At 38.3% G+C, this 22490-nt stretch overlaps 1 protein-coding gene across 2 annotated transcripts; it reads right to left on the bottom strand.

Moving 5' to 3' along the window:
- Nucleotides 1–355: 355 nt before the first annotated feature.
- On the bottom strand, nt 356–12480 carry LOC109071559 (PR domain zinc finger protein 1-like). Of its 2 annotated transcripts, XM_042745134.1 has the most exons (7): nt 12099–12480; nt 11053–11374; nt 7414–7533; nt 5807–6056; nt 2801–3684; nt 2588–2716; nt 356–2201 (listed from the first exon to the last, which is right to left on the bottom strand). In XM_042745134.1, the coding sequence occupies exons 2-7, from the start codon at nt 11221–11223 to the stop codon at nt 1671–1673; spliced, it is 2085 nt and encodes a 694-aa protein (XP_042601068.1). In that variant the 5' UTR covers nt 11224–11374; nt 12099–12480; the 3' UTR covers nt 356–1670. The 2 variants fall into 2 exon arrangements, with proteins under 2 accessions (XP_042601068.1, XP_042601069.1); XM_042745135.1 differs by lacking the exons at nt 7414–7533; nt 11053–11374; nt 12099–12480 and adding an exon at nt 6259–7336.
- Nucleotides 12481–22490: the final 10010 nt, after the last annotated feature.

Here is a 22490-nt window from a genome sequence, read left to right as displayed (position 1 = left end):
TAATAGCTAGGAGGAGTTGGTTTGAAACCAAAACTATGTTTTTACTGTAAATTCCACTGTAAAGTAAGAGTAGGTAAAGGTTGAAGGTGGTTTTATTTTTATTTTTTTCATGTCAAAATGAAAAAATAAAAAATAGAAAAAGGGTTGCATGTGATGGTGGGCATTTTTGATCAGTCCTAGCTGATGAGCAACAATTTCAGTTCCTCTACTTTCTAGAAATACGACCACAAAGATCAACTTTCGTGTGGGACTTTCAAACGAATGAGCGTGATGGGTGTTGTATGAGTGTGTGGGTGTGAAAACTTGATTCTACTGACAGAAAGGTCATTAACGCCAAAAAACAGAAAGAGCATGGTCTTAGACAAGTTATGTTTAATGTGCTACATTATAAAAGTTTGTCAAAAATAGGTTCTCACATATAAAGTATCAACATCTTTTGGACTGAGTCAAAAATAAACTAGGATAACAAAAGAACTGTACAAAAAGTCACAAAGTAATGGAACAGTCTTGTTTCTAAACCCTGCTTTAGCTAACAATCAAATATCCTGCACTTGGATTTAGTCCCTGCTTTTTCCAGTGCTGACAAAAAAAATAAATTAAAACAGCATAAAATATGAACCTAACAATTTAACTTTTTAGTATGAGGTACTGTTGTGTCTGTAGTTCTGTAATCTATAAAAAAGTATTGCAATCTTCATGATTGGCAAAATCAGTTCCAGCTACATTGATTTGATCATTTTCATAGTGCTAACAATACTTGTTTGGATTAAATAGACAACAGTAAACACTGGTAGACACAACCAAATAATAATAAAACTAAGAAAAAAAGAATATTTCTCTTATTTTAAATATTAAATTAAAAGTGAGGCATTTTCTCTTTCCAATGTCAAAAGGGTTTGTTGAAGAGAAAACTAAAAATTGACTTCTGCTATATTATCCTTAGAAGCTACCGTGAATCATATCATCCCTTGAAAAGACACTGACAGCACATTTTTATATCTTTTCATGAAGGATCACATCCAGAAATATTTCAACACAAGGTAAAATCATACACACATACTCATACTGTACACATTCGCACCCACAATGAATGGAATGGACGGGAAAATCCAGTCCTTTTGGGACTGTCACATAGTGTCCATAGTGGGATTAACACATTATTCCTGAGAATCCCAGTATTTATTATAAAAAAAAAAAAAAAAAAAAAAAAAAAAAAAAAAAACAAAGGACTAAAGAAGAAGTTAAACAAATATTAAGTCATGCATAAAAAACAGAAGTACACATATGAACAAGTATTTGATACAGTGCTCAAATAAGAAAAAATTCAACAATAATAAGTTAAGACAAACTCACACAAATAGACGTTCACATCGGTTTAAAAACCAGATGAAGTATGAGGACATTATAATCACATCTTCATTCTATAACAGGTCAGAGGGTAGAAGTGCAATCACTTCACACAATCTTCAAGTCTTTGGAAACACTATTTGTTTGGTGTGGCTTTCATTGGCTTGGTTTATGCATCTTCTCTCTAATTTATCCCTCAAACTACCAGAGAAGAGAGGATTTTTGGTGTCAACTAGGGAATGCTCTGTGCATAGATAGCAAATTTTGGGGCTCCTGGAAGACCTGAACAAGCTATACGTCATCCTTTCAACATTCTCCCGTATCTACTCCTCTTCAGTCTTAATAGAGGGCCGGTGGCTGAAGTGTACCACGCTGGCTCTCTCTTGGTGATGACCCGCGGCGGTTACCCCATGAGGTACTGCAGCAACAGCCTTGAGGAATCCAATGTCCTCCTCCCCCTCGCCGTTCTCCAAACTTCTAGCCAACCACTTTTCCAAGGCAGCTTCCACCTGAGCCTCTCCAGCACTCTCAGGCAGAGCCTCGGCCTCCTGACTGGCGTCAAAGCGCTCTACCAGCTCTGCTGCACGCCTCAGCTCTGGGATTTCAGGACGGGCGGCAGGGCAGAAACCGGAACGCTGATGGAGGTTCAGTGAGAAGCGATGGATGAAGCCCCTAGTGCAGGTTTGGCAGAAGTGGGGCCGGTCACGAGAGCTGTGCAGCCGACGGTGGAGTTTGAGGTGAATGTACTGGGTGAACTTCACCCCACACAGCTTACACTGATATGGCTTCTCCCCAGAGTGCAGGCGTAGGTGGGTTTTCAGGTTGCTGGTGCTGCTGAAGCGTTTGTGGCACACCTGTAGACATTCAAAGAGAACATTAAAACATCCTGTAATTCAAAAGCAGCAGACAACAAGATTGGAAGACAGCATCTCTGCTGCCTTACATAATTGCCTCGTTGTTGCTTTGGTATGCAGAGAGCGAGCCAGATGTGTTTTTTCACTAAAGGACTGTATTTATTTTTAGTGGTCAAGATGAATGAGTAGTACAGGCTGACGCCACTGTCACACCCTCTCTAGTTACAGTACAACAAAGCGTTTCTCTTGAAGGAAACAGGAGTGACAAGGTAAAGGTTCTGTCAGAGATAAGCAATGTTGTGTGTGTGCGTCATCGCATGTTAACAGAGTATAACTGTCATCTGATGCCCTTTATCTTGAGTTTCTTTCATAGCATGCACACTCACCTGGCACTCGTGTGGTTTCTCTCCTGTGTGGACCAAGTGATGTTTCTGTAGGTGGGCGAGTTGGGTGAAATTCTTTTTGCACAAATTGCACTGGAATGGCCTCTCTCCACTGTGGACCCTCAAGTGCACCTTTAAAATGAACGTACAGTCTTTAGTCTTACTCAGATAATTCCATATATTTAAAAAACAAGACTCAATGCACAGTCTACTCACTTTGAGGTTGGACAGTTGACCGAAGGTCTTGAGACAGACGTTGCATTCATACTTGATTTTGCCGTTCTGCTTCTTGAGCGGGTACGGGAGAGACTTGTACCCAGGTGCCAGTGGAGAGGAGGAGGATGAAGGTGACATGCTCTTGGGTGTCAGGCTGAGGTTGATGGCCTCTTCACATTCAGAGAGAGGCTTCTCGAACATTTGCTGAGAGGATTGCTTTGGCTGAGGGGAGAGTTCGGGTGTTGCAGGGGCTCCTCGAGGTGGAGTATTTGGGATTCTTTCCTTCAGACCTACATGAAGTGGGGTAGGATAGGGCAGTGTGACTGGTAACAGATCTGGTTGGGGTATGGAAGGGTAGGGCAAGCCATCACTACCCAGGAATGCATTGTACCGGAGACCCCCTTTTGAGGGCAACATGGAAGGGAAGGGAGGGGAGTATGGAGGCAAGAGCAGACGTGAATAATGAGGGCTGTATGGTGGTAATAAGGGATATGGAGCTTGCAGGGGTCTAGGAGAGGGCAATGAAGGGTATGAGATCAGACCCTCTCGATGACCATAGAGGCCATGTAAGTGGAGTGGAAGGTCTTGCGGTGTGGACAGAGTGGGATATGGGTGAATGTTTATGTTCATCGCTTTCTGGTTGGGATGTGGAGAATTGACAGGCTCTGGTGAAGCAGCTTCGTGGATCTTCTTGCTGAAATCCATGACCTGTTCATCTGGTGTGTCCGGTGGTGTGTCCCTCTCAATAACCTCTACATCAATCTTTTCATCCACCTCATCTTCCTGTCCCTCACTGTGGAGTTTGTGTGGGCTCGGGGGCTGTTTAGGGTAGTAGGTGTACTGAGGTAGGGGCTGCTTCTGATACTCAATATCAGGTATGTACTCTGGAGAAAGAGAGAGAGAAGGTCACACAGTGCAAGGTGAACTGTGAATGTTGACAGACAGCAAAGGTGAGAACCTAAGTATGAAACTTGTGTGTGAAGTCTTGGTTGAGACAAATCTTCTATCGTTGAAATTGACTGAGCAGGTCAGAGTCTTCACAGAGCATGTTTGTATGCCTGTATGTCATACACCTACTCATAACCTTCCTCCTCAAACGCTCACTTATGGTAAATGGCAGCTCTTTCAGTTTAAAGCTGACAGGCAGAAGATATCTGACTGGTTTCTATTTGACAAAGAGATAGTACTGCTTTCACGCAGCACCTAGATTACAACCGTGTGGGTGTTCGCAGTGTGGGTGTATGTATGTTTGTGAGGTGGAGGGGCATATGTATGTATCGGAAGAAAGGAGCCTCGTCTGACAGCGATACTTCTTACTCAGAAACTACTCTGACTCACCATAACAGCAGATGTCCTTAACCATGGGAAAAGTCCTACGATACCGCTTCAGCACAAACTGTTACTTACTGTTATACAGGGAATCGAGATAAGGTCAAATTATTACTGTCCTTTCACTCTAGAGATTGTAAAAAGAAAGCCACAACAGCTAACTTCTTTCAGTAAACTTTGCGGTGACTCAGACAAAACCTGCTAAATCATGGAGAGTGGTACAAGGCTCAACTGTGTCACACAGCAGTGGGAAGATTACACAAACACATTATAACCCTTGTGGTCAAAGCTTGGTTCCTAAAACCTGATGTAAACCGATCTGGTGCAACATTTACAGGCATCGTCTAGGCATTTCTTAACTACCGCGAGGAAAGTGAAAATGGATATTTGAAACTCTGAAGAGCACAACAGCACAAAACATAATGCAACTTACAAACATTAACTAATACGGTTCCAAATTCTAAACAATGGAGGGATGCAGATGAACAGAAACAACAGGCATTTGCTATGTTTTAAGTTAGACTAAATATCAGCATACATATTCTAAGAAATAATCAATATTTATGCCAAAGTCCATAAAAAATATCATGCTTTCTAAAACTGAAAATACAGATTTCTTTAAACCTCGCACAGGAAGTAGAACTGGTTAAAGCAGACGGAATGATACAAAATGAAAAAAGTGGTTCTAAAAAGGCTAATGTGCTTCGCAGTGCCTGACTTCCTAAAGAGGGAAATTTAATAATCAGGTGTACTGTAATTATTCAGTGAAAGCATCACGGGGGAGAGGAGTGTACGTGTCAACATGACTCAGGTAATGGTGCTTAACAACAGCACACACAAAATTAACACAGACAGACATACATTCTGAGGAGTGAATAAGACAGGATACAGCACAGTGTCGGTGTGAGATTGAATCAATGTGACATAGGAAGTAACGCATAACTTCTCCTTAGACAGAAAATCCAGACGGTCCATCATTTTGCCATAAACATACACACACTCACAGATTGTACACAGTTTAATTTAGAGTCACTTTCATTGGTTACCATCTCTAAAGTGTCAAATGATATTTAAAGAATCAATATGTGTGTGTGTGTGTGTGTGGTGTAACATTATATATTAGATCAAACTTATATCACATAAAAAGTTTTTTTTTTTTTTTTTATAACAGACGTATCAACGAAAAAAAGCCTGGTACCACTTTAACTGTGTAATTAATGCTGCTGTTGGTGGCATAATATCATATTTGTCAAACTTCTATAAAACTCTGCCACAAAAAAAAAAAAAAACAACATCCTCCTCCCTTATATACACTGTATATCTGCACAACTAATGTACACAGAAGAACAGAGAGTGTCCGCTATTTACTGATCCCTTAGAATAAACATATTAAAAAGTCACCCGATTCAGAAATAGAGGCAAAGATAGAGACCGCACAGTCTTGGGTGAGAATGTGCAGGAGGGTCAAATACAAAGGTAGGTGACTAATAATTCCATAGTTTCAAGAAAGCCAGAGAGAAGGCAATAAAGATATAAAATGAAAAGGAAAAGAAGTCAAAGGGGGGAAAAGAGAAGGAAAAAAAAAAAAAATCACACTATCTACAAACCAACATTTTATCCAGTTTTTCCCTCCCCAGTGCCAAATAATGTTTGATAATTCTGGAGCCCATGACTCACTTGGCTTTAGGCTGTCTGGTTGCTCTTGCTGGCCGCACAGTCTTTGGGAGAACTCCGGACTGTACCACACCAAAAGCTCCTGCTTGGGCTCCACGGGCCGGATGGTGTAGAAGAAGATGTCCTGTCCGTTTTGACAGGCCACCAGGTTCTGTTCAGCCAGGGATCGTGCTGGGTTGACGTACCGCATCCAGTTGCTGTGGTGGACATCGTAACCATCAACGAAGTGGTGTAGGTGGCCACCACTGTAGATCTGGATGGAGAAAAAGGAAACCATGTTAATGCTTCCTGCTAGTCTGCAGCAAACAGATTAAACATTAGAACTTTAAAAATGTTATTTTAAAAAAAATCTTAAATTAAATTCAGTTAAAAGTTTGATATACATTAATTTAACTGAAAATCTGTAAATATGTAAAAAAAAAAAAAGTTTGTTCTTCTAAAAAATTATTATTCACCTCTGCCATGAACAGAACGCTCTTCAAACAGCTGTTTATATCAACTCCTCTGTGTCTTCTAACCTGTGAAAGTGTGTGTGTGTGTGTGGCTTGTCCCGCAGATGATGTGTGACTGACTTTGTGTGTCAATGCTGTCAAGCTTTTTATAAAACGCTGGGCGTCAAAACGATCTACACATGCTGCTAGTCACACGCATATCTCCGCCCCTTTCTCCTCCCACTTTCATTCTCATTTGTATGTGGGGGAATTCACTGCTTGGACGTGCCAGGGCATGCTAGCTCCCCTATCTCTGACACTCCTTTTACCAGTTACACCCTTGAAGACTCATAAACACAAACACACTTTCACCCACATGAACTGCCTTCATTTTTACATCCGTCTACCTGCCTTTGGTCACGTGACATGCTGCGTCATTTCATTGCTTTATGGAAGTCAGTATGGATTTACAGGAAACGGAGAAAGGAAAGGACAGCTCAGACTAGGAAAACCCACAGTGACACACACAAATGTGTGCGTGTGCAATCGTGCTTGTGTGCATGTATACCATTACATGTACTCTGCCACACATATAAACACAAACACACACATACTGTAGATATATCTAGTGCACTTGGCAGGGAGATAAAGAAACTGAACTGTAAGAACAGAAAAGAAAGTGATTGTGTGTGTGCGTCTGCCACTTTGTCTCTGTCTCTGTGCAGGAATCCCGACTTCTCTAAAACCTGGCCACAAACCAGAGACTTGCGCTATCCTTTGCATTTTTGATGAAAGGTTTCGAAATAGTTATACTTGGTAACTTCTGCTGAGTAAACCATTGTATGAGAACAAAGCAAGGGATCTACAACAAACAGGATAAGATCTCTCAGAGCTTCCTCTGTGTTTTCCAAGTAAGCTCCTGAGTATTAAGCAAATAAGCCTAATAGAAATAACTACACTGAGTGCATGTGTGCATCTGAACATATGCAAGTATTTGATAGAAAGACAGCCGTGTTGAAGAAGCCAATGTATATTTGGATGTGTTCAAGCATGAATGAATATGCTTCCGGCTCCTTTCCGCTAAAATTCTGGGGAAAGTCAGTCATGACTGGTTTGGCAGCTTTTCACTCAGTAGAATTGGTGTCCATGAAAGATTAGATCAACAATAAAGTTACTTACCCTCCAAAAATATTTCCTGTTGGTCTGAAGGGGCACATTTTCTTTGGTGTAAATGACTCCTTGAAGAGGTCCGAATCGCGTACCTTGAGGTATGTACTCTTTGCTAAAAACGCCAGTCACCTGCAAGAAAGAAGAGTGGCACTTATGAACCAACTTAGTCAGGGCAGGAATTAAAATAAATGATTATTGATCTGTCTATTTTGAGCAGGAAATTGCTTTGCACGAGGTCATCAAGGCGTGCTTGGTTGGTGAGCGTCATAGGTGACCTAATGTAGCACACTAACCTTGCAGGTTAACAATTTAAGTAAATAGACTTATACTTTCCCTGCTTTACTTAGACCCTGACCTAGAAACATACAGCTGTCCTCAATAACGCCTGACCCCTCTGACCCTGCTGGCAAAAGTTGTTGTGTGGTATTGACAAACAATCATGTCTGAGGTCCTAAAAAGACAAAAAAGGAAAGCAGAGGGAAGACAGAAGACAAAGTGGAGCAGGTGGTCCACTCTCAATGCTCTGTAGAAACCAGAAACTAGGCCTGTAAATAGGTCACACTATGGCGTGGGGGTCAGTGGCCCCTTTTTTACCATCAAGCCACTCCTGCACTACTTGAACTATTATGATAAGTTCACATGCTACAATTTTAGATCGAAAGTCCACTTAAAGCAATTTTATGATGATTGAAAACAGAAAACAGAAACAGAAAATCAGGGTTGGGAGGCACAGTTATTGGCTGGAGACGAGAGCTGTGGTGACAGTAGAATTGTGCATCGTTAGCGTTGCGTGACTAATTGGTAAGACTTTAGTGATTAACTGCTCAGAATAGGTTTAGGGAGTAAGAGAAGGGGGGCAGGGGGGTGAGTGTCACCCTTTGACAAGACCAACGGCACCACGCTGCTCCAACGCACACACTGAAGCACTCAACCCTCCATCCAAACAAGACCCCCCCCCCAAGCTGTTCGAGGATCTTCGTTCCAAACGAAAGTTAATCAGTCAAGCTTAACCTACTTCCCTTGGCTGAGATTCTTTGAGTGTGTGTGTGTTTGCGCATTTGTGTCCTTCCCGACCCTGTCACAGATCATCCCATCTGCCACGTGCCCCCCTTAGTTAGGCACACTTCTCAAGCTAAGGGTCAGGGAGCATTGTTTATTTTGATTGAGTAAATTTGTACCGTTGCCTGCTAACACCTTCTATAAACTATAAAACTATAAATCTTGTTAGTTCCAATTAAGTTGGCAGTTTAAAATTAAAGAGAAAAGTAAAGTAGCAGTGTTTAATGTTTACTGTATTAGCATGTGCTAGCAGTGTTGCTAGCTGCTAAAATCATATAACAGTCGAGAGATAGCAGTCACTTTCTGTTCTACCCCACAAAATGTGCATTTGTAACGCACTAACGACACGTTAAAGCAGCGATATGCAGAATTTCACAAATACAGAAACTTTGGAATGTGTGCGTATGCATCACAGAAACCATATAGCGTATGACTAGCAGCCTAGTCACCATGAGACTTTCTGACATCCCTAAAGTCTTTCATCTCTTCCTTCCAATAAAAATGTGTTGTTGGCTACAGAGGCCCTCCGGGAACTGACACACTGAATGTGGGTTTTCCTGTCCATAGCTAACGCCATTGACAACGTAAGAGCAATGCTTTTTACAGAATCAGCATAGATAAGAGGAGTAGCTTGCGCAGAAATGGGAAGTGTGTAATGGCTCTTGAAGTATTTGTAAATTTCAACTAGTGCGAGTAAAGAGATCTGCTCTTAGTAAAAAAAATTTAATGTGTCTGACAGCGATTCTAGTTGTGCCTCAGTCTATCACGACAGGAAATATGCTGTTGTATGGTTGTTTTTATCTCCATGCTTAAAAAAGGAGAGTTAGCGTGGGAAAAGATGAATATGAACCAAAGACAGAACGTGTGAAAGAAAAGGGGAAGAGAAAGAAACAATTTAGTGCAAACCAAATAGTCCATTATGCGGTCAGTGAGAATAAAAAAATAGGGTAACACTTTAGTACAGGGCCTATTACTAACATATTGTCTATTTGTTAATACTTACTGTATAAATGATATATTCTGCTAATCCCTATCCCTAATCCTACCCAATACCTAAATTTACCAACTACTGTACCTTACTAACTATTAATAAGCAACAAATTAGGAGTTTGTTCAGGGAAAAGTCATAATTAATGGTTTATTAATAGCAAGAATGGTTATATATATATAGGCCTATATACAGTATATACACTGTGTGTATATATATATATATATATTATATAAAATCGCTCCTTCAGTGTTTGACTGAAGAAAGAAAACCAGGCTTAAAAGGACATGTGGGCAAATGAATAACAGAACCCTGGCTAACCTTGAGGTCTTAACACAAACTGAAAATTTTTCACACATTTTTCTGCACATTTTTTTTTAGACAGACCATTGTATATGCATGTGTGCATATGCATCCTCTCTGAGCTGATGACCGCAATTTCACACCTTCAGTGTGAACTTAAAAAGAGCAGGGGCAATAGAAAGAGGAACTGACTTTCACCTGCGAAGGAGGGAAATTGGATCATGCAGAAGACAAACAGGACTGCGACAGAGTGCACGAAGACGACGCAAAAGAAACCACAGCAAAGACATGAAGAATGACACAGTCAAATGTGTTCAAACAAGACAGAGACAGAGATAAGAACGCTGATCAAAAACAAATAGAGAATTTTGAATCCTTGTTAAATTTCAATGACAGCACTGCAGTAATCTTATTCTAATACTAAATTTACAAAGTTTGCTAAATACGCCACAGTTAAAGGTAAATAAGACAAAATAAACCCAACCCATGTTCAAGCATCATCCTGAACAAGTTTATTTCAATAATGACTTGTTAAAATAACTGGTTGACGAAAAATATATTGATTTGAGTAGAGAAGAACATTTAAATAAAAAGTATAGTATAAAAAAAACTGCATGCCAGGATGCAAAATCCCTCCACTGACCAACCAGAATCAAATATTACAGAAAGCCATGTAATATAACCTTATACTGCGATGCACACCAACAAAAACAAATAAATAGTGAACAGAAGCTCTCCACCATGTGCAAGCTCATTGAAAGCAGAGTGAGTGTGTGAATGCCAGGTAGAGAAAGAGGTAATGCGATTAGGCTGTTATCTCATAGGTCCTCTACCTGCCTGATCCCTGACCTACCAAAGACTGTGTCATCGTCACACTGACCTACTGAACCAAACCTCGCAAAATTATGTCAAGATGTGTTTATGTTATCTCATACCTTGAATTGAACAATCCCATCTCATGGAAATTTATTTTTATGCATCTAAACGGTGATGGCTTTATGGTTCAGTATCTAGGCTCAGAGGTAAACTTGAGGTACTGAGACACCCTCACATGCTTGCAGCAAAACAGTATCAGAAACACCTTTGTTTTTATGGACACGAAAATACCAATTCACTAGCACCTATGTAGCTGTTTTTTTTTGTTTGTTTATCTGCTCCAGGAAACCCTACGAAGTGAAAGCAGTGTTGCACAAGCTGCTTTAGGCAACAAATGTCTATTAAATGATGACTAATCAACAGTATGTTGAAACAAGGGAATTGGGAATGTAGTGTAGACAACCTAAAACTGCAGACTGTACCTGATTATCCACGCTGTACTGGAAGGTGAGGTTCCGTGGAATGGAGGTCATGGCCTTGGGCAGGCTGAAGTTGGGTTCGGCTGCCTGGTCGTGGACGATGTAGGTGTAGTTCAGGGCAAAGTCCACCTCCCTCCACTCGCTCATGTCCTCTAGAGATGCCTCCAACTTCATTTTCTCTCTTGCCCTTTTCAGTTGATTCTTCTGTGGTATTTCCCTCGTAGATTTTCTTGTATAAGTGGTTTGGTATATTCTCCTTTGGTTTTTGCTGCTTTGGTTCTCTGTTGGAAAAGTCCTCCTTTTGCTTTATTTATTAGTTAAAGATCTAAAAATAAAACAAAAGATGTATTTAGACATTTCCTTTCAGGTGTCCAAAGTTTCGCAATACACGCCTTGCATAATACAATATACGTGAGAGTTGTAATGCAATATGTACACTTATAATCTGTACCATCCATGTGGCTATAAATGACACATACACTTACAGTCAGAAACACACACTTCTTCAGAAGTAGTGAACATTAACAATGGTTACGTATAATCACATAAAACTATTAGATTACTAATTAATGACTGAGAACAAATGAGGCATGACAAATGTAGTAGTATGATGTCAAATGCTGTAAACCTGACTTTTATGAGAAATACATTGTTTTCTTTAATGAGCGGAGTCACAACTAGTCACTGACATACTGTATAACATTTAGAGCTGTTATTGTGCCTGTAGGCAAGAAGTAGGAGTATTTTAAAAGCTTTATTCAGGCAATTATATCATATTAATCCGTGATGTCACTTTGACTAAATCAGATTAAGTCAAATGTACTAGTTTGTGAAGGAGCATTTGGGCCAATCCAGAAAAAAATGATAAATTAAGTGCCATGCCAGTGAGTTTAATGAACTAGAGCCATTCACAAAAACTCGTAACTTTATCCAATTACAACTCAATCACCAACAACGAGGCAGAATGAGGGAGCAAACCGGACCTGAAGATCACAATACGGTATCTACGAATAAAACACACCAATTAAAATATTATATTCCAAACTCACTTCACATTCATTCAGCTGTTCCATCCTCAATATCTTTGGTTAGGTCATCGCTGTGTTCCCGTTGCCCAGTCACTCTGTCATCTTGTTTGATTTCTCTCCAGTTTCCATAAAGTCCAAAAAACCTTCCAACAGCAATTCCACTCTGATATCTCAAACTCTCTTGCCCGTTGGCTACTGTTACTCAAACTGTCCACGCTGCGCTGTGCTATACTTTTGAGTTGCGAAGACTAACCAATCAGCATCTGGCTTTAATCATGTGACCGCCAGGATTAGTTGAAGGTGATCCAATTGGGACACTGGAAGCATTTCGGACACAGCAAGCCCAAACGTACACATCAACACCTCCAGCAGACAAAGGATGTTCTTGGACTATCTGGAGTTGAACAACTAAATAAAAAACAGATGGTTGGATCACTGAAAACACACCAATGGACTTTTGCTTGGATGGGCTCTTAATGAGCAATCTGGTCCCAGCCCAATTAGGCCCCCCTCCCTTAAAACACACACACACGCTACAAGCAACTCTGTGACCTAGATCTAGACCTGGCCTGGTGTGTGATACTCTGCTGTGGCCAGTAGCTGAAGAGACGGAGACAGGAAACAAAGCAGGTCAAACTGAAGAGCTTCTCAGACACCTGTCGGAAGGGTTTCATCACTTTGTCAGGATGCCACATGCACCAGTTCTGACACGGAGACCTCGGTCCAGTATAAACTCATCAGTTCTGACCTGGAACATTCAACCCATGGACATTTATCAACCTTACATGAAGGCTCATGAGCAACAGTCAGCTATGCTCTGAAAGAAAGGGGAAATCAAAAAGCATGAAAAAAGAATGATTCTTATACAATATTTTAATTATTTTTTTAAATCTAAAAATTTCAATAATGCTTTTATCATTTAAAGTGGGATCCAAAACTTGGATGCAATTACTTGGTGTCTTGTTTTGAAGCCTTGTTTTCTGATAAATCTATTAAAATTTAGTTTTTGCTTAAAACAAGAAAAAAATACCTATAAATAATAACATCAATTAAAATAAAAAAGAAGAAGCAAAATTTCTGTATTCAGGCCAATTTTTGGACACCACTTGTAACTGTGGATGCTATATTAAAAAAATGTAGCTATATTGCTATGAAAAGTAAGAATACATCTGTCAAATGAATAGGAAAGGGAAAAAGAAAAAGAAAACCAGGGGGACGGTGAAGCATAAATACTTTCATTTTGTTTGATTGAAGCAGTGCCAAATGTGGTATGGAGTAGCATTCAGCAGAATGTTTTGGGGTGGGTAGAAATGTTCACATGTTATGAATTCACGCTTCAGAACAAAGTGAAAGAACTGCTTCATGTTAGGAACGTTTGTGGAAATTCTCTTCCTCATGTTTCACCACCTAATAAGGAACTTCTGATTATTAAAACTTCTTGTTATTGCCCATAAAAAGTCAAATAAAAAAAACTCTTTGAAACTGTTCATCACACGTCAATAGCTTGACTTCAGGCAAACAATTTCCCACAGTCCTGTAATATAGGAAAGGACATTTTACATTAAAAACAATAACAAACACAATCTCCACCATGTTCATTAACATCAACTGCATGTCCATCTTACTTGTCTTCACCCATGAAGTGAAACGGCCAGTAAATTGGCTGCCATATGGCTCTCGTGGCTATTTTGGAGACACATGTGGGCCGCATGGCGTAAGTGTGCCTCTCTTTTCACTGGGCTAATTTCTCTAATTTGCAGACAGTCTGGGCTGAGGCTCAGCCCGGCGCGGCGCAGCGTGAGCAGAGCTGATCATCCAGGGCATCGCTCTTGCACTTTTACAGGGGAGGGTTGACCCCACTGGGGCAGCGTGAGGTCGGGTGCTGGTTAAGGGGGGTCATAAGGATGGAGGGAAAGAGACACGCCTAAAAGCAAGGAGTCAGTCAAAACAGATAACCAGTGTGACGATCTACACAGCCAGTGCATAGTAATACACTTTAACACTGCTTTGATGGCCAGTTATTTGTCACAGATATTTGAGGTCTCGCATGTTTCAGATTCATACACAATATGGTAACTGAAAGCAGCATGTGTGACGTTCGTGACAACACCCACTATGCTAACGGAGGAGTTTAAGAATGCAGCATTGACAAGGTGACAAAACAGAATAATTTAGTTTTGCAATGGCACTCCAACTAGTTGTTCATGTGAATGATGACACATGGTTTTATTCAATAAAAGAGAAATCGATGACAGAAACTGACCTCTGTCAAGGGGCTAAAAAGTTTGCTGGATTCTCCATGTGTTAAGTGTTAAACTGTTTTTTAGTTTGTTGCGCTGAACAATGTGAAGAGACATACATCTGTTAATTCTGTGTCTGCTTATAATCTGTGAGTCAGCATTTCCAATTCTGAACAAATCAAGGTCATTCAGCGTTCACCAGCCCTTTTAAATATCTGAGAACAGTCTCTGCTCCACCAGGTGAAAATTCGCAATAATTTTCAGACAAGGAAAGGCTCGTTTTTTCCCCCTGACTCATTGGGAGGGTTACTGTACAATTCATTTTTAGGGTTTAAATGCATTTTTTTTTTATATAAAATCACAGCTTTTAGAAGACCTTTAAATGTTATTTCACACTTTTTTCTGCTGTCTTCTGTAAATAACAGCTTTAACATGTTAAAATAACTAATAAATACATTTATTTTTACTTGATTTTCAAGACCAAACCTATTAGTTTTGTTATGTACCACGTATTGGTATTGTTCCCTGTTTATGTAAACATAAATAAATGTGTTGTTATTTAAACAAAAAATAGTTATAAAACATTACTTGTAATTAATATTTGTAAATAATCGATGTGTGAATAATGCATTCATATGAATATAATAAACACAGAACTGGTGTTTGTTTTGCTTTCATGTTAAGGTTACTTATAATAAATAATAGGCTTGTCCCTCCCTTCGATTTTCACAAAGCAGATGATAAGTCTTGCTGTATGACATACTAGAGTGCACACACATGTACACACATGCACACACACACACACACACATGTTGGGTTTCCATGTTTTATGGGGACATTCCATTGGCATAATGGTTTTTATGGACTTGCAGAGGAAAGAACGTCTCATTTCGGGTTTATACACTTTTCTTTGTCCGTATTACTGGAGTGTTTTACGCCGTTGTGCTGGCAAATGAATGAAATAATAAACTGAATAGAAAATAAAGTGATTCCAGTCTTGATGAAATCTCCTGCCAAACTTCATTAGGGTAACAGTCCTTAAGAGCGAGTTAAAAGCCAAAAACAGCTTTGAATCACAGATGATTCAACTTCCTAAAAAACTTCCTCCAGCTTGAAAATAGTATAAACAATCAAGAGAAGTTTTATCAGAATAAAACAAATAACAGAAGTGCCCTAACAGAACAAACACTGAAGCACATTTGATTAAAAGAAAAGGAAATTCCTTCTGAAAGTAAAGCATGGAATTAAATTTTGTTATTTGTGCATCACTGTACAGTATGTGCTTATGATCTAGTCATACGTCCCAGATCACATACAATGCATGAGGTTCAAAAAGCCCACAGAGTCACAAGAAGACCCTTCAACTGAAAAAAAAAATAAAAAGGAAAAAAACCTGTAGGTGCCCAATATAACCAAAATTTACCTACAAAAAGTAAAACATGTCATCCTCTTCTCTGTTTTTCCCATCTGCTCCTCAATAGTAAACAGAGCGCATTCCTCAAGGGAGATGGATTAATATATGTTTGTGTATTGTTCTCTGGTTTACAACTATTACAAACCCTGATGCCTCCCTGGCAACAACCCCACCCACTGTGAACACCGTCGGCCAGTGGTTTCACAGCCAGCGGATGGTGCGTCAACGTACCATTTAACCACTTTGTTTACTGTCTTCGCTCGGCTTAAGGCGAGCACACATCCTCCTAAACACAGATTATCTGCTCCCTCGGACCCTAAACATATATGATTACATTGTTCACTCTCATCGCCAAAAGTGCTTGGGATTTTTCATTTCATTTTCTGATCTGTTTTGGCTGTTGTTTTTCTCGTGTGATGTTGACATGTTTTTGAGGAAGTTCCCCTCCTTGTAAGGAAAGAGAAGATGAGTAGGCTGCAGTAAATAAGACTCTGACATAATCAAGAGGAGATCAGTGACTGATGCGACATGCTAACATGCACCGACATGTCGTTCGGTTAGATTGTGTAAAGGAAACCAAAATGAAAAGCAGTTTTAATATTATTATCGTCATTATTGCATGGTTATTCAAGGCCTGCTTAGTCAATGGTGTCACAGTCATGCTGAACTGACTGGTTATCATGTGCTGTGGTGTAAAAGTGCTTTGTGGTATAAATGGACACTGTCATGAGGATTATTTTACCAATGCATATGATTATTATAATTGTAGTCCAAAAAAACTTCCTCTTCTGTGGTTTTCATATGGATGAAAGGAACGTCATGCACTATACATCTCATTTGAATCTCATCAAAAGCAAAGCAAGTTTGGGTTTCTAGCAATTCATCATGCACACATCTCAGAAACTAAGGGGAACGAACAAACACGGTCTTAAAGGGACATTTCACACAAAACATGTATGACTTCTTTCTTCTGTGGAACACAAGAAGAGTTTGTGTGTGTGTGTGTGTGTGTGTTTGTGAGCGCAATGCAAGTCAACAGGGTTCAATATTGTTTGAACCAGGGTTATTATTGTTAACTAAATTATTAAAATCATTAAATCGTTAATAAAAAAAATTATATATATATATGTGCTGTCAATTGATAAAAAAGAAACTAATTAATCACACATTTTTTTTTCTGAAATTAATCACGATTAATCCCACCTAACATTAAAGTTTTTAATTATACTTTTATATTGCAATAATTTCACATTCAATTTTCAAATTACTGTAGAACCAACATAAAGAAAGTATATTTTTTATATTTGTTTAATGTTATCTTTTTTATGACTGAAGGCAAGTATCACTGATTCCAACTGATGTCTCTATGAGCTTGCTGCTCTTCTAAAATGAGTTCGTGAGTAGGCCAGTTTACAAACCCTTAGGAACGGATTGGGTTAGATTACCCAAAAATGGAAATTCTGTCATTAATTACTCACCCTCATTTCATTTCAAACCCATAAGATCTTTGTTCATCTTCGGAACACAAATTAAGATATTTTTGATGGAATCTGGAGCTGTCTGACCCTGCATAGACAGCAATGCAACTGAAATGTTCTTAAATTCCAGAAACGTAGCAAGGAGATCTGTAAAATAATCCATGTCACATCAGTGGTTCATCCACAACTATACGAGGCTATGAGAATACTTTTTGTGCGCAAAAGAAAAAAAATAACGCTGTTGATATGATATGTTGATATGCACAGAATATGCTGTTCTGTGCATATCAAGATCTCCTTGCTACTGTACGTTTCTGGACTTGGGAACATTTCAGTTGCGTTGCTGTCTATGCAGGGTCAGACAGCTCTCAGATTCCATCAAAAATATCTTAATTTGTGTTCCGAAGATGAACCAAGGTCTTATGGGTTTGAAATGACATGAGGGTGAGTAATTAATTACAGAATTTAAATTTTTGGGTGAACAAACTCTTTATTATGACACCACTTATATATGGACCATGGAGCACAAAACCAGTCCTAAGTCGCTGGGGTATATTTGTAGCAATAACCAAAAAAACATTGTATGGGTAAAAATTATCGATTTTTCTTTTATGCCAAAAATCATTAGGATATTAAGTAAAGATCATGTTCCATAAAGATATTTTGTAAATTTCCTACCTTAAATATATCAAAACTTGATTTTGTTTATTAGTATGTTTTGTTAAGATTTTGTTTGGTAAAGTTATTTTGTGGATTTTCTCAGTATTTTGATTTTTTTTGCACCCTCAGATTTCCAGATATTCAAATAGTTGCATCTTGGCCAAATATTGTCTGATTCTAACAAACCCTACATAAATCGAAAGCTTATTTATTCAGCTTTCATTTGATGTATAAATCTCGATTTTGAGAAATTGACCCTTATGACTGGTTTTGTGGTCCAGGGTCACATATATATAAACATTTTATCTCAAGCTAGTTGCCAAGGCAATGCCAAATCTAAAATAAAAACTAATTCAAAATATGAATAACAGCAATAGTATCTCAATAAAGCTTTGGACCTCAGTGTTCCTTAAAATGTTTTCTTCTGTGTCATCCAGGTTTAGAATGACATGAATAGTAATATGTAACAGTAAATGATAACAGAATTGTCAATTTAGGGTGAACTATCCCTTTAATCTTTTCATCATCTGAGCAGTCTGCATGTCAGACATTGGAAATGTGTCTTTTTTCTCAAGGGCTGGCAAACAAACACCCGCAACACCAGTGATCCATCTTTTGAGCCAAAACCTCCATCTGTTTCATGATTGGAATCATGCACTGCAAATAGTTTTCCTGTTCCTGATCACTTCCTCTGTCTTTGTTCTAATTTCTTTTTCTTAAGTCTCAGAGACCCATTCACCGGGACAGCTCAGTCTGAGTGTCATGAAGGGAAGCAGGGCACAGGCTTCTCTGAGAATGTAGTGACGTAAAATGAAGGAAGCATCTGGAGTAAAGAGGAAAAACAGAAGCTACATGGAACACATAACATACCTCATTCATCAAAATGGATTAAACTGTCACTAAGCAGAAACGACAGAGGGATACAAATCACAAACATGCAGCTTAAGCACAGCAATCTCATTTCCGAAATAAAACTCATCCAATTTATGTTTTGGTTCTTCTTATCAATTGCCAAATTTGGTTACTAAACAGAAAATGCTAGAAAAGTTACACTAATTGTATTCGTGCAGTTTGGTGCAAAGCTCATTTTGAAGTAATTTACAGTATGGCTTGGCTTTAATTGAATACCTTTGTCTATTTTTGATTTAGACAAAAGAAAATGACACTGAACATGCTGAAATCTAAAAATATTAAAAAGTTTTAGAAAAGATATTGCTGAAGCACTTTTTGTTATAGTACACAGTAATTATTTTGAAATAGAAGATAAAACAAAGATTATAGGAAATGTTTTACCCCAAAAAATACACAAAAATTCATTTTTTTTTTTTTTTTTTTTTAATTGCGCAATATCTGAGTAAACCGTTTCTACACCATTTTTTCAGTGTGTCATCAATTGGTGAAATTGTTTCCTGTAAAATATTACTTAAAGTTACTGAAAACTATGTTAGGTAAACCTATACAGAAATCACAAGAATATAGTTATGCAATTGTACACAGATACTTTCTTCATATTTAGACCAATGCAAATGTGATAGTGCTTCTATAAAACAGTTCAATAAACAATATGCTAATACAGCTAAGTTATTTGGCCAACTGGCATGTGGAAATTCTGAAAGTTTTCATAGTGTAGGTGCACACTTAAAATATTTAAAGGGATAGTTCACTCCAAAATGAAAATTCTGTCATTATTTACTCACCCTCAAGTTGTTCCAAACCTGTACAGTATACTATGGAAGTCAATGGCTACAGTTAACCAACATTCTTCAAAATATCTTCTTTTGTGTTCAACAGGCGAAACAAATTCATGCAGGTTTGGAATAAGTGAAGGGTGAACTACCCCTTTAAGAACTTCGATTTTGCTTTTTCGTTTCAAGTTTTCACTTTTCCCAGCAAAAGGGCACATTTCCTGCTTCTGTCAAACCAAATGAACTATACGTCAGTGCTAACTCACACTTTCACACTATAACCTACACAAACACCTAAAAAAGGCAGTGGAGGCAGCAAATCATGAGGCAGTCGAGCAATAGTCCAATCAGCTGCAGAATTCACACCTTCATCTGAAAAGCGAGAAAGAGGAAGTCTATTCATATGATCTTATCTCAAATCATCTGCAGTCGGTTTACACCGCTCAAAATATCTCCTGCAAGCTCTCAGACTGACTCCTAAGTGTCCACGTAAACAGAGTTCTGGATTGTGACTGGGTTTGTGGTGCATTATATCTACACACTTTTCCTTGCATCACTCTTCCAGTTATTTCTGTCCTTTCTACCCCTTTCTACACTGAACGCAGCAGGCTCCTGATCTTGAACCTTCACCCACTGTATTAACACTACTGGGGGAGTTTTAATTCGCAGTATAAAATTAATATTTTCAAAAAAAGTCCTTATATTGTTATTCTACTATTCTATTTCATGCAAAAATATGTAAACAAAGCAAATTTCATACATTTGCACTGAAAATCATGGTGAAATAAATATTTTAAAGCTTTATACTTTAATAGATTATGTTAATTAATGCTAATTAATTAGTATAAATTAAGCAAATTATATTGATAAGCAACACACACACACACACACACACATACACACATATATATATATATATATATATATATATATATATATATATATATATATATAAATAAATATAATGGAATATATCATATCATAGAATATTAATTTTACTAAATATTTAAGAGTTTTATGCTTAAATGAGATTAAATGATTGATACTTAATCTAATCTAGTTATTCTTATATTGTCGATATTTCACATACTGAAACTTTATTCAGGTCACTGCAAGCACAGTCACTATATATTCATCATGAACATTACTGAGAAACATAAACTAGCTTTAAACACTCTACCGGCCTATTGAAGCAACAAATAAAACAAATATGAATAAAAAATAATGCATCATGCAAAACACTTGCTGTAAGTCTATGGGACTTTTATTGTTTACAGTTTTTCCCCCCGTCACAACATTACCACTGGTTTGCTATTTAAAGCAATTAGTCATACATTTTTTTCCTAGCCTTAAATGGTTAAATCCCTCTACATGCTTTTATAGCATCTATCAGCAAACGAGGAAGCAGCACAAAGAGACAGAGCAAACGGCAGTACCCTGCAATGACCTGCACCCTAATGACTAATTGTGTGACATATTGTGAGGAGCAAAGCCTTGATGATGCTGGTGGTTGCACAGTGTGCAACAGGTGGGTAAGGGTTGGCTAGGGGGCAAAGAACCCCTCCTTATACCTCCTCCCAAAAGATTTGAACACAGATCTGTCTGACAGACAAGGGGGATTTTCCTCAAATCCATTTGAATCAATAAACCTGTCTGCTAATTAAGATAAAGCGGGGGAGAGGGAGAAAATAAGGGAGGACACGACACACAAATAGTGTATGCGGTGCTGATTCACAGACGTCTAGACCAAATAAAGCCTACAGCAGCCACACCTGTACAGCAGGGCAGGTACAGAGAGGATCAGGGATTTTACCTGGAATGCTCACACTGAAAGTTCATCTGTTTCTGTCCTTGAGGGTAAATTTAGCGCGCGTGTCGTTCATTTCTCGCTTCCAGATGATTGTTCATTTCTGGTTTCCAAGTCATTACCACCCTAACTTTGTATCCCCTCCAGCAATCAACACACCCAAACTGATGGAAACTGGTTGAAATATACATATAGGCCATATTAAATTTATTAAATTTATTTATTTTTTTATTTATCTAGTTAACTTGAACTGAAATATAAATATAATAAATAAATAAAAAATTCATAATAACAGCAGGAAATAATAACTGTAGAATAATGACAGAAACACACAACAAAGTTACTAAAACTTTAAAGTGAAAATAAAAATGGGGAAATATAATAATATATTATTGCATATTTACAATAATTTATTATTTATGGAAAACTAATAGTATAGCACTGATACTAAAATAACACTCATATGTTATATTCATAAAAATAAAAATATGAAGTTATTTTCAAAGGTAAATACATAAATGAAATAAATAAATACACTTGGGAATTTGATTTCACCAACACTACGAGATGAGTCTAACCGGAAAACCGAAAAAATACATAAATGGCCTAAATGAGATTGAGAGATCTGACTGAAACAAAAGTCACTACCGAATCATATTTTCCTCCTAAAACGTGCTCCCTCAATCTTATACTCTCTCTTTCTTCTTAGACTTACAGTTAGGTTCTTCCAACCTTTATTCTCCATCCTTCCCTCCCTCCCATTTCTCTCGTTCATTACTTTGACCTAATTCTCTTTATTTAATCTTCTCTCCCTCCCAGTTCGGACAACAGTCAACCTGACTAATTGCCTCAATCCTCGCAGTCTTTAAGTCTTGATGTCTCGAGTACAGTCAATTCAAAACAAACCCCAGCCTGTCATCGCCACCGCAGTATTTTTCTTACAGTATCTGTGGCTCCTAAAAATTAGGTTAATCTCACACCTACTGACAGCAAATTCTTCTTCATCATTTGGATTATCAAAATGAAACTATAGACAAATATTTACTCAACAGGAAGAAGAGGAGTACGAAACTGTTTCACAGTGATGATATGCAGTAAAACATAGCGTGACCCAATAAAAACTTGCGAC

The sequence above is a fragment of the Cyprinus carpio genome, chromosome B19 (assembly GCF_018340385.1).
Source record: "Cyprinus carpio isolate SPL01 chromosome B19, ASM1834038v1, whole genome shotgun sequence".
Classification (NCBI taxonomy): Eukaryota; Metazoa; Chordata; class Actinopteri; order Cypriniformes; family Cyprinidae; genus Cyprinus; species Cyprinus carpio.
The sequence above is the reverse complement of the archived record's forward strand: the minus strand, read 5'-3'. Positions and strand labels throughout refer to the sequence as shown.